Raw genomic sequence first — 12,806 nt, 5'->3', positions numbered from 1 at the left:
AGTTGCGCCTGATAGAGATCGCGTGTTTTTTGTAAGGTTGCGATAAGCGATCATCAAATAAGTTAGTTGTCAACGTTTGTGGATGTTTCTCACTGAAGAGAGGTCACGTAAAATTACTTAGAGACAGAGGAATAGGAAGTCTCGGAAAAACCTCCGGGAATGTGTTTAGGTCTTTTGATCCAATGAATTGAGGGATTTGTTAACCGCGGAAACGGCAAGCATGAATTATGCTAAATTGTATTTAAAAATTCATATATACTGAAACAGCTCTAAACGGCAAACAAAGGACACTTCTATGACGTGTTGTTCACAGCGCTGCCGTGTAAACAATTATACTCGAGATGGGTTTGATCAGGATTTTTCTATCGGTTTTTTCTCTGGTATTTAGGACGTTAGAGTCTGTTGGTTTTCTGTGGGATTTCAGTGTTCGATTATCGGAGTTTATTTATGGAAAACAACGAGGTACTATTGTTAGCGGGCCTTCCAATCCGATTTTGAAATTATCAGCCAAAGATATTGTGCAGTATATAAAACAACGAAGGATGACTTGTGTGGAAGTGATTCAAGCCTTTATCGACAGGATTCACGAAGTTAATCCCTTGATAAATGCTGTTGTAGCGGATCGATTCCACGAAGCCTTGGAAGAGGCAAGAGGTATTGACAAGGTTCTCGATTCAAGCGAATTGAACGACGAAAAATCTGTTTTAATGACTAAACCTTTGCTTGGAGTTCCTGTAACGGTGAAAGAATCACTTGCATGTAAAGGATTCCCTCATTCAGCCGGACTTGTGGATCGTAAGAACACGATTGCTACTAAAAATGCGAATGTTGTTGAAAATCTCTTGCGAGCTGGTGCGATTCCGATCGCTGTCACTAACTGTAGCGAGTTGTGTATGTGGTGGGAGACAGCTAACAACGTGTACGGAAGAACAAATAATCCTTACGACACATCGAAAATAGCCGGAGGTAGCTCTGGCGGGGAAGGGGCAATTATTTCCGCGGCTGGTTCAGTGTGCGGTGTTGGTTCTGATGTCGGTAAGTGGATCGTCGGAATTATTTTGGACGTACTAAAAATTGTATTATTATAATCGTATTCAGTGGAGTGGCTCATATCGTCAATCATTGACGATTTGTGACGCACTTTTTCATTCTTTAGAGTTAAAAAAATTGTATAGTAGCAGGCAGAAAAAAGCGAAAAGTTGCATGCTCATTCTATCTAGGATGTTTTGGTTTTAATCAACGGCTGGCCTATGTAATTCCCAGTCCTTCTTACTTGCTTTTGCCGGTGAGCGCTATCGCAAAGGGCTCTCACATTCTGACCAGCCGGTATTTTCATTCATTTCACAAAGTCTTTCTTTCTTTCCTTTTTTTTTTTTTTTTTTTTTTCTAAGAGTTTTAGAGATCTTTAAGGCTTAGGCTTAGTTTTGGCAAGGTCTTCAAAACATGGAGATATTTCACAAAAAACACCTGTTTAACCGCAAGAAATCTTTAGAACTTAAGACTTAAAGTATCACCGCTCAAGTGTTGCATTCTAATGACTTTCACTGCCTTTTCAGACTTAACCAAGCGTGATTTTATTGTTTTTGAAGTGTCAGATGTATTCTGTTAACCTTTGTGCCATGACCGTCAAAATCTTCTTATTTGATATACCGCGTGTAAAAACCCTATTTTTGTGAGCTACGTGTACCTCAAAGCCGTCCTGTGGCTACTTGGCAAGCTAAGGTAGCTGTATAATGAAATGCAACCCGAAATTTGACAATTGTTCTAAATTTAGTTATTATCATCTTCGTGCAATTGGACCCCCAACAAATTTCTTATTAAAAAAAAAAGAAAAGAAAAGAAAAAAAGATTATGAAGTTTAGCAGAAAGTCCTTCTTTATAATATTCCTTTCTTGCATCAAGCAGTCCAGCGTTAGGAATTGGGATCCTAGTAGTGATAAAAGCGGCGAAATTCTACGCCTAAACATGCTGGACTCCGGCACATACTTTTACATCCTGTCTCTGAAACCGTATTCTCTACTTTAATATTCATATCTGTCTTAATCTCTGGTCAGCTTGAATGTAAACTACCACTGATGCATGCAAAATGCCAAATGGTTCGGTCATTCCGAGATATACGTTTCGAAAGACCTTAATCCTATAATTCCCAGGAGTGATTAACATGTAACTTTTCCCTATAATATTCATACATTATCCAACAAACAGGTAATGAGAATACCCAAACTCAGGTAGTTGTTATTTTGATCTAAAACCAAAGTCTCGTAACTTATTCATAAAGAAAAGTGCAGCAGCTAGGGGAGAAAATTAACAATCCGATCTTGGGAGTTAAACGGTTAATGCCTTTCGCTCAAAGGCCAAAGAACAAATTTCTGAAGTCCCTGACTTAATAGAAACTTCACTAATGATGCTGATCATACTTGCTAATTTGAGATATCAACCTGCTGACATCGAAATGCAATTTAGAAGTACTTTTGATCTTAACGTACATCCTCAAATTTTCCTTTACTCTTTACGTGATCTTACATGACTGAGTATAGTGCCAACTCTCCTGCAGGTGGAAGTGTGCGCATGCCCGCATTCTTCAACGGAATATTTGGTCATAAGCCAAGTCCTTCCATAGTCCCAAATCAAGGACATTTCCCTAAAGGCACTAGCGAGGCCTTCGACGAGTATCTAGTTATGGGACCACTGTGTAGGTACGCCGACGATCTCATCTTAATGCTGAAGGCTATGGCAGGTCCTCGACTCCATGAACTTCGATTGGACGAAGAAATAGATCTCTCATCTCTCAAAGTTTACACTTTGGACATAGAGGGCCCTTTCCTGACTTCACCTGTGGAACCCGACATTCTGATGGTCCTACAACAAGTCTGCTCTTTCTTACAGGAGCGCTATGATGCAACAGTTCAAGATACTCACATGAGCCTGTTTCAGTATTCTCCTCTCATCTGGTCTGCTACAGTTCATGCAGCTGAGAATAACAGATTCGCATCACAGAATTTAAGCAATGAGTCTGAGGCACTAGCAATAAACCCGTTCACCGAAATTTTCAAGTATGTCCTGGGTTATTCAAAATATCATTACGTCACCCTGACGATCGCGGGGATTGAACAAGTTCGAGCGCCTTTGCCCAACTGCCTGCCGGATGTGGCATCAAACTTTGTGAAAATGGGAGTCGAATTAAGAGAAGAAATTCAAACCCTTCTCGGGGAAGACGCCATTTTGCTTTATCCCTCTCACCCAAGTACGGCGCTTTCACATCATCGCCCATCCCTTGCCCCGTTTAATTTCAGTTACACTTCTATTTTCAACGTGCTTCATCTTCCAGTCACGCAATGCCCTCTTGGACTTGACAGAAATGGACTGCCGCTGGGCATACAGATCGTGGCTGGAAGAAATAATGACAGGCTGTCAATCGCTGTTGCGAAGCAACTGGAACGTCACTTTGGAGGGTGGGATTCCTGTTACCCTGGTAAAAATTCTCAGAAGAAGCAGATATGAATAATAAAGTCAGGGGTTAATTACAGTGGATGTTGCGGAAAGGGTTGCTAAGACATTTATAACCCTAAAGACACTTTTCAAACCCAAATTGTCGATTTTGAAAGCAAATTTGTGAATATGCCCTTTTTAAATTTATGTGGTCAGGATAGGTAATTTTTCGGTGTTTTAATGATATTTACGTGGGCTATATTGAGTGGTTCGAGTAGCGGACTACATTTTCGATTGTGATATTTCGCAACTGGGCGAATTTCTTAAAAGTTCCTCCTCACCTGAATGTTTCTTTTGTCGCCGATTTCTAATGACTTGTGGGGTGGATTATGGGGCTTTTAGTCTACTTTAATTCTGGTTAAATAGAAGAGCAAAGCTTGTTTCACTTTCAATTCTTTTTAATAGAGCATTGGATTTAACACTGAAGTAACCTTCAGGATATTACAGATGTATTAAATATTGGATGTCTTACAAAAGTGTTCCCAAAATTTCTCTGAAGTTGTGAGTTAAATCAGGAGAGGGGTTTTATTTATAAGGAGACTTTTAAGTTAGTAAATAAATACTGGCAGTAAATTATGTCGTAGGGTTAGGTGTGATAGTGTGTCACCTCTGCCCACGTCAAGTAATTCTACAGTGCTGTAAAAGGCGGGAAACGTTCGACCCAGACAACAAACCGTAGTCCGCAGTTCGGAAAGCCGCAAAACACCAGAACAAAAATTTATCTTCCAAATCGGCACTCTTAATCCCCCGGTATCAACGAGCGCTTTTCGTTCAACTAATTTATTCTTTTTTCTCGTCATCATATTCCAACCAATAGCGTAGCTCTATTTTCTGCATATAAACTCACACACAACCCACAATTCCTCCAATCACTCTGACGAAGGGCTAACGCTCGAAACGTCAGCCTTTTAACTCTTTACGGTGGCCAATTTACGTTTTCAACTCAGTTGCTAACACTAAATTATGTAGCCCGCAGAGCTGCGAATACGCACAGTGAAGGTTTGCCGCTTATTTCGCGCCTCAAAGAGCACAATTACAAAAAACCGCGATCAGTCGTGACATCGTGTCTTTTTCGTGCGTTTGCATTCTAAACTTTTTCTATTGTAGTTTTCTCTAGAATCCCAAAATCTCGTAGAGTGATGTAATTCAATAAAACAATCCGAAGCTCCCTTTCAAATTAAAAAAGAAGCTTCTCGTATATCAAATAAACATTCTTTCCATTTGTTAAAACCTTCCATGCACGTTTCAATACAGCTGGTAAATACGTCTTCAAAAGCCAATTTTCACCTTGCCATTCCTTACTCTCTTTCTATTTACAGAAACGTTAAAATTAATTTGATTTTTTGTATTGTACCAAGAAACTGAAGCCGTATAACACACAACACTTCACTACACTTGACTTCACCCTTAGCCGGAAGGGTAAGTCCTTGTTGCTATGACGTCATATGATTTTTTCACGTGACCACAAATGCGAACCGGCAAGAAAAATAAAGTCGCCAGTTGGTGGTTAAGCTCTTTGGTGGAGTTGTTAGAATACTTCCTTTTCAGATATCTTTGTATGTACTTCGTGTTTTAGACCTTGTCTAACGCTATGGATGGTGGAAAAAAGGTCTGGGTCCCCGATAACGAACATGGATTTCGTTTGGGCGAAATAGTCGATTTAGGATCGGACACGATCAGCGTGGAGGTGGATGGAGCGAAAGGAAAGGTTTGAATAGCTGGAATAGTCACTACGCATTATTTTGCGCGTTCCGCGAAGAACCATGCTTTCTGTTTAAAATCATGAAGAGAAATATATAATTTGAACTTCCTTGTAGGTTGTAACGGCTCCATACGATAGAGTGTTCCCATCGGAGAAGGATAACACGAGAGATTTTGAGGATAACTGTAAGTTTATTTTCTTAAAAAACTCCAGCAGTAAGGTGTCAGTTGTAAGGAATCAACTTGGTGGATTTACATTTAGACTTTTGAGTGTTTGTGGTGAATCAGTTTGTCGATTTTAAAATAATTTTCCCGTAGTTTAAAGTGTCTGTTGGCCTATAAAATTTTCACAATCCGTAGGTGATTGTGAGTTCGTAACTTTCTGACAGATGTTTTACCCTATGTTTTCGGAGAAACTGATTGAATTTCCTTGTTGTAATTGATTCAGACAGTGTTGGCATCTTAAAATCTTGCAATTTATTACACGCTGTCAGCGTTTAAATCATGTAAATCGCCAACACTTAGTTGAAAGATGGGTTGAAATTGCGAGAAATAAAAATATAAAGAAAATTTCGGTAAAAAATTTATAGGATTCCGACCACTAGCTAGGTACGTGGGTCAAATAAAAAGAAATGAAAACCAAAAAAACCACACGTTACTCCATTATGACACACAAGAAAATCTGAAAAAAAGTAGAAAAAAAGCGAAGGAAAAAAAGAAACTTCAGAAGGTAAACTTGGTGCAACGGTTCATAGCTAAGCAAACCCTAATATACTTTATGGCTATTTTGTTCAGTCAATTTTTGCTGAATATTTTATGGCATAATGATTAAAGGGCTTAGTCATGTTTTTATAGCTGTTGTGAGCTTGTGAGATAAACCGAGCCAAATTTCACTTTTATTACATATTTATTTTCATTGTTTTAAACATTAACACTAAAGGGTTTTATCACTGGACAGCTTTGATTTTTGTTCAGTGTAGATCAGGGGGAAGGGCATCCTGATCAGGGCAATCTTTGTGCATGGACAGTCATCCAGATAACTTAAGTACAAACATACATTTATGTCTAAGTATGTGCGATTGGTGAACATGAGATGCAAGGCCCAAGGTTAGCACCCTTAACCCTGCCTGAATTTGATACCAAGCCAGGCAACACTTGTCATGCTTTGTGTTTGGAAAATGTTCTGAAGATGACATCAGGTTTATTCAAGGTTCGGCCCTTAAATGCATAGCAGTGAACTCCTAGGGTAACTTCAATTTCTTCTCCAATAAAAGTAATGAATACTTTAGGCTGCTTTGTGTTATAGAAACTTAACACGACCCCTTTGTTATGGTCTGAACTGTTGTGAATAAATGATACTGAACTGATGCACTGATAGCATTTTATTTTCTAAATTTTTTTCAGGCTCTTTGATGTTCCTCAATGAAGCCACTTTGTTACACAACTTGAAAATTAGATACCAGAAAGACAAAATATATGTACGTTCTCTTAAAATTATAGAGCCTTACAATTTTCAACTCTTGCTTACCACAAGTGCATGCTTAAAATAGACACTTATTCTTTGTCCTGAAAAGAAGCTGATATGGTTACCTGGCTTACTTGATATGTAATTATCATGGTCACTGAATCATGACACATTGAGAATGAAGAGTTTTCAAAGCATTATGCAAAACATTTTGTTGTAAAACTCTTAAAAACTCCCTTAACTCTTTAACTCCCAAGATCTGATTGTTAATTCTCCCCTCTAGCTGCTACACGTTTCCTTGTAAATAAGTTTGAGAATTTGGTGATAGATCAAGATAACAACTTCTACCTGATAAGTTGGAATATTCTCATGACCTGTTTGCTGGATAATGTTTAGACATTTTAGGGAGAAGTCACATGTTAATCGCCTTTGGAAATTTAAGGTTTAGGTTGCTATTGGTGAATTTTGATCTTATTTATTTGCTTTTGTATTTTTTTTTGTGATTATAATAATTTATGTTAAGGTCATTGTGTTTTACTCTGCATCCTAGAGCATATGGTAATGATAATAGTTGGAAGAGACAATTTATTCAAAGTTAATACACATTTTTCTAAAATAGCAGAAATACACTTTGTATTTGTGAGTCCTTGTTGCCTCAGTGGGCACTAAAAGTTTTCTTCTTATGATGCAATTGAGGCAGGGAGAGCTCAAACTGATTAGCATAGATACAAAAGATTAAAAAAAAAGTTGTTTTTGTTTTGAAATTAAGTCTTTTGTAATTGGATCCTATGATGTGGATGTGTTTAAAACAGGATCCCTTGGCCACCAGGAAAGAAGTGTGTTGTTGTCTCTATTTGCTGCAGATAATCAATTTTGATAACTTTCAGCTTTATCACCAAGCAAGCATCATCCTATGATTTCATTACTCTGCCGACTTATGTGGCCAATATTCTTCTTGCTGTCAACCCTTATCATGAAATTAAAGAACTTTACTCAAAGGAAAGAATCAAAGAATATCATGGAAAGTCACTGGGGGTTTTGCCACCTCATGTGTTTGCTATTGGTAAGCATGAAATATAATTATAACTATGTTTAGGGAAAATTTTATTTCTTAAATCAGTTGTTGGGTGAAATTTTGCCAATCTTTATCAAAAAGACCATTACAGGGTTGTATATGGCCAGTAACTGCTGGTATAATACATAATTATACAATGACCATCCTTCTTTGTGCTTTTTCTCAGTGATGCAGATACTTTAACACTTAATGCACTTATGCCAGTATGCATTTTCTCCTTGCTGTTCTCCTCACTTTTCCTAAGATGCTGAAAAGGAGAATTTGTTTAACAATCAAGAGCTTCTTTAGTTGGTGATCATGTCCTTTATTCTCACGACCTTAATGTATGATTCAAAGGTGATGTTATAAGGAGAAATTAGATGCTGGTCACTCTTAATAGGGATCGAAGAGTTAACCTCTCTACTATTTACTGGTGAATCAGCCCACACAGTGAAGCTTCTGTTTCAAATTTTTAGATATTTTAACCAAGCTTTAGTCTTTATGGAACCAATTTTTCCATATCTGAAAAAGTAATTTGTAATTTTCATTTTTTTTGATGTTGATTTTCAGCTGACAAGGCTTACAGAGATATGAGAGCATATAAACAGAGCCAGTCTTTGATTGTTAGTGGTGAGTGTACTCTGTATCTTGAATGGTAGTTAATATACTTAAACTGGCATATCTCAGCCAAGCTTTTGATTTGGTAAATAATCATGTAAATGATGCGATTCTCTAAACACTAGCAACTCTGTATATAGTAATATTGAATAATTTCTTGTTTCAGGTGAAAGTGGTGCAGGAAAAACAGAATCAACCAAGTACATTTTAAGGTATATGTTTCAAATCTTGTTTACTATGCCATGGTCATTCTTACACTGATATATACTCAAAGGCATAGGCACAGGAGGAGGTTAATTTTATATACAATACTGATGAGTGTTTATTTCACATTTCGCAGATATCTGACTGAGTCTTGGGGATCTGGTGATCAGGGCCGCATTGAGCAGAGGATTATTGAAGGTAAAACATTAAAAGTTATGCAACTAAATAATTTACATTTGACATGACTGTTTAGTGATAATTGTTCAAATCAATATCTTCTGAAATTTTTTATACCTTGCCTTAACAGCTAACCCCTTACTTGAATCCTTTGGAAATGCCAAAACAATGCGAAACATCAACAGTAGTCGATTTGGAAAGTATGTTGAAGTTCACTTCAACGAGAAGGTTTGTTTTGAAAAATATATATTAGAACTGACCTAAAAAGTGTTTTTCAAGTATCATGAGGGAGTGGTTAGTGAGAGCCAGAATTTCCCCCCTCGCCTGCCCCCACTGTAATTCTCCTGGTAGAAGAAAACCCAAAGAGGGAAATGAAGCTGAAGCTTTCAGCTTAATATAAAATGATTTATTGCCTTCAAATTAATTGCTATTCCTTACTTTTTAACATAATTACTTGACTGTTAGGTTTAAAAGTAAGTAACTTAATTATAACATCCATTTTGTTTGATCAAAAAGCAGCTGTTTACTTTTTTGTGATCAACAGGTCACAGTTGTTGGTGGGTTCATTTCACATTATCTTTTGGAGAAATCTCGAATCTGCAAGCAAAGTAAAGGGGAGAGAAATTACCATGTGTTTTACAGACTTTGTTCAGGAGCACCTCAACAAATAAAATCAAAGCTTGGCATTACAAAGGCAGAAGATTTTCTGGTATGTTAAACAAACTCTTTTTGCTACATTAGTGATGTCTAACCTACAATGACCTAACCCTTTACATGCTAGCATCAGTATACATATTCTCAATACTAATCCTTAAACATGTCTTATGGTACTTGTTAAGAGAATTGTCATCAATCAGGAGCTTCCTAAATTGTCAATCCTTTGATTCATTCTCATTGCCTTCATTTTTATTTCAGGAACAATGCTGTTATTAGATTCTAGTCATTCTTAGGGGTTAAAGGGTTAACTCACAGGATATGCATATGCAGTTAATATGTATAAACCCAGATCAAAAATGCTGGGCTGTTTTTCTGCATAAAAAATTTCATTTTCATAATGAATTAGAGTATGTAGTGAATGGTAGGGATCTCAGAGTTTCATGGAATCATCAACACTCTAAATTTGAGGGGAGTTGGGAGAATACTGGAAAGTTTTCAGACAGTTTTTTATGTTTTACTTCACAAATAGAATGTTTCTCTCTAGAATGCTGTTCACAATGGGTTTGATTTTTTTCATGTTGCAGTACTTAAGCAGGGTTCAATCACAGACCCTAATCTTGATGATGCATCAGATTATCGTAGAATGGATGAGTCCATGAACAGAGTGGGTTTTTCAGGAGAAGAGAAAGCCAACATCTTCAGAGTTGTTGCTGCTGTGCTTCATGTTGGAAACATTTCATTGATGACAGTGGAGACACAGAAGGTATAATATATCACATAATTTCATTTGCAAATGTAACTGAAAATTATGTGTTGTTGTGATTGTAAAGTTGTCTCTCTCCATAGCCCTGTCAGTAAAATCACACTATATGATTTGCATCATGATAGTTAATACTAGGTTGGATGAACTTATTCTTCTTTCGGAATTTTCCTTTCTAAAGGGTTTTTTTTTTAATTTTAAGGTGGCTCTGTAGTATCACCTAAAAGTATTAACTCGCAATTGATACTGCTGCTAAGCCTGTTAGATGTGCTCGTCTGAAGCAGCTGATATGGTCTCTACCTACAAGGACGATGTCTGCTGGAGGGTCCAAACATGAGGTGTGGACAGCATCAATCACAGGGAATATTGTACTGCAACATTCCACGTTTGAATTGAGTAACACATTTTACCTTAATCATAATGAAAAGATCATTATTGATTTGTGAATTAGTGATAACTATCCTGGCTACTGCCTTCAGTTAATATTATTACAAGGTCGTGTCATTTGTAAGAATTAATTAATGTTAAATGCCTTTGATATTAGGTGCTCTCTCTAACATTTCATCTGATCAACACCTGTCACTCATAATTCTAATTTTACTCAGTGCTTTTGCTGCTATTGTCAATTTGCTCTTTGGTTCACCAGCGGTAAGTTGAAATTGCCATTACTGATAGAAAAAAACCGTCACCAAGTTATTACAAATTTAATCAAAACTGTTGTGCGTTTTTAAACTGCATTTAGGCTCGTGATTGATTTGCAAGGTCTTTTTCAAACTTTAATGTTACCCCCTAACTTCTTCTATTAATAACATCAAAGCTCTAAATAGCTATCTACCATAGGGAGTATTTTTCCAGGTGCAGTTTGGTTTTTTGTGGAAGGTGTGGGGGATTTTCACTTGCCGTTTCGACTAAATTATGACTATCAAAGCCAAGGGAATATTTTAATGCACAGTTATAAGTATTATACTCATAATTGGAAGAATGTTCCTCATAGACATATCATTCATTAACAAAAACTTTAGTTGCGGAAGAGGGTCCTACTTTGGAAATGGGTTTAACCACACACATGTGCCCCTCACAGGTGCCTTCTCGTTTTTTTTCGTTGTTTAAACCGAGTTCGCCCTTAAACAGAACAGGCCTGTGCTTGCTAGAGATGCGTTTGGCAAAAGCTCTCTACACCCACACTGTTTGAATCATATTTGTTGGCCCCAGATCACTTCAGTGCTTCCCTTTTAAAGATTCTTTTAACTTACATTGGTGTGCTTGGAACATCGCTGGCTTTGGTGAGCCTGAACAGAATTCCATCTTTCTTACCATTTGGTCACTTAATAGTCTATGATACCCCAGGTTTTCTTGTTAAAGATAAATGGAATTGCAATACATGCAGCACGCGTAGTTACGGATTTCTGGCTCTGGAGTTTTTCAACTTGATAGCTCTCCTTAATTGAGAATGGTGAAACCGCCTTGCCACTTCATTTATTTACGCGTGTCATAGTGGACCGCGAAGGCGAGTGACGTTTAGCAGCTGATGTGGTCAGATCAAACACACGTGAGACAATTATTGTAAGTTTGGCACATGTCCAGTTTACGGCTTGTCTCCTGGGCTGGAAATCCTTATTAAACTCTGGCTGTTTATATAATATGTAATATTTAGCGAACATATCGTCTTTCTTTGGCACTTTGCAAAAGAGATCTAAAACATAATACAAAAAAATGCGATAGCAGCAAAACTCAGACTCATGGTGGATTTTGACCCGCCAATGTGTGTTTGATGAATATTGGATTGTATAACAACCCTGTTCTAAACACGGGAGGGAATGTTAATGTGGGCATGATGATTACTTGTTATGGAATAATGCTATGAATAATGGTTTGTATTGTAACAGTGTGTTTCCAAAGATTTTTTACATTTTATTTTCTACCGTAATACACACAATATATCATTGATAATTGCTGATATTTCTTAATCAAACATGTGTCTTAATCTTCAAATACTATCGAATTCAACAGCCTTTGAAACAGTTTTGGCATCAACTACCGCAATGAAAAGCTGCAGCAACTCTTTAATGGATAGAGACTGAAACAGGTAAGTAGTAATGATTGGAATTTCCAGCAATAAATTAACATAAAATTCGTTTTTAACTTGTCAACGGTTACACTAACGTCAAATACATTCTGATTGTGCTTTCACTGCTTCCAAGCACAGGGACAAGAGTTGTACGACAAAGAAGGGCTTGGGGTCAAATCTGTAACGTTGTGTGACAATCACGATTGTATTGGTAAGTTGCTAAGAGCGACTGTCAATTGAGTGTCGAATATAATCTGGCATTGCCTCGGGTTTTCCTCAACATTCGTTATAATGATTGGTCCAGAAAACTCGCGCCACTTTGACTACCAATCAGATTCAAAACATACAACCAAGCGCGACTTGGTTACTCGCGTTTTCCCCTCTTCATGTTGTTTTGTTTTGTTTTTTTTTTTACCACGAGGGGGCTTCCTTGCTATGATTGGCGGTTGAAATTGCTTTGGTTTCGGTTTAACGAGCACTCAATCGAAAGCGCTCTAATAACCCGGTGCTCAAAATCAAACAAAGCTTAAATCCTTCTGAAAGGCTTACCCTCGGTTCCACGCCTGACAATTCGAAAGGAGTGGGAGCATTGCTGCTCAATATATCACCTGTT

The 12,806-nt window shown here is 37.4% G+C and overlaps 2 protein-coding genes across 2 annotated transcripts; both read left to right on the top strand.

Moving 5' to 3' along the window:
• Positions 1–122: 122 nt before the first annotated feature.
• Positions 123–4,054, top strand: LOC131793633 (fatty-acid amide hydrolase 2-like). Its single transcript, XM_059111066.2, has 2 exons — positions 123–1,035; positions 2,555–4,054. The coding sequence occupies exons 1-2, from the start codon at positions 342–344 to the stop codon at positions 3,499–3,501; spliced, it is 1,641 nt and encodes a 546-aa protein (XP_058967049.2). The 5' UTR covers positions 123–341; the 3' UTR covers positions 3,502–4,054.
• A 917-nt stretch (positions 4,055–4,971) lies between these two features.
• Positions 4,972–10,134, top strand: LOC136283529 (unconventional myosin-VI-like). Its single transcript, XM_066172511.1, has 10 exons — positions 4,972–5,197; positions 5,307–5,376; positions 6,595–6,668; positions 7,589–7,718; positions 8,280–8,339; positions 8,494–8,539; positions 8,668–8,729; positions 8,839–8,936; positions 9,253–9,417; positions 9,910–10,134. The coding sequence occupies exons 1-10, from the start codon at positions 5,081–5,083 to the stop codon at positions 10,132–10,134; spliced, it is 1,047 nt and encodes a 348-aa protein (XP_066028608.1). The 5' UTR covers positions 4,972–5,080.
• The last annotated feature ends 2,672 nt before the right edge of the window (positions 10,135–12,806 follow it).

This window comes from Pocillopora verrucosa, chromosome 9, assembly GCF_036669915.1.
Source record: "Pocillopora verrucosa isolate sample1 chromosome 9, ASM3666991v2, whole genome shotgun sequence".
NCBI lineage: Eukaryota > Metazoa > Cnidaria > Anthozoa > Scleractinia > Pocilloporidae > Pocillopora > Pocillopora verrucosa.
The sequence above is the reverse complement of the archived record's forward strand: the minus strand, read 5'-3'. Positions and strand labels throughout refer to the sequence as shown.

Excerpts from the sequence above, each read along its gene's own strand:
- LOC131793633 (XM_059111066.2), top strand. The coding sequence starts at position 342 with ATGGGTTTGATCAGGATTTTTCTATCGGTTTTTTCTCTGGTATTTAGG. Across the intron at positions 1,036-2,554 it reads CGGTGTTGGTTCTGATGTCG|GTGGAAGTGTGCGCATGCCC; the intron begins GTAAGTGGATCG and ends ACTCTCCTGCAG.
- LOC136283529 (XM_066172511.1), top strand. The coding sequence starts at position 5,081 with ATGGATGGTGGAAAAAAGGTCTGGGTCCCCGATAACGAACATGGATTT. Across the intron at positions 5,377-6,594 it reads GAGAGATTTTGAGGATAACT|GCTCTTTGATGTTCCTCAAT; the intron begins GTAAGTTTATTT and ends AATTTTTTTCAG. Across the intron at positions 7,719-8,279 it reads ACCTCATGTGTTTGCTATTG|CTGACAAGGCTTACAGAGAT; the intron begins GTAAGCATGAAA and ends GTTGATTTTCAG.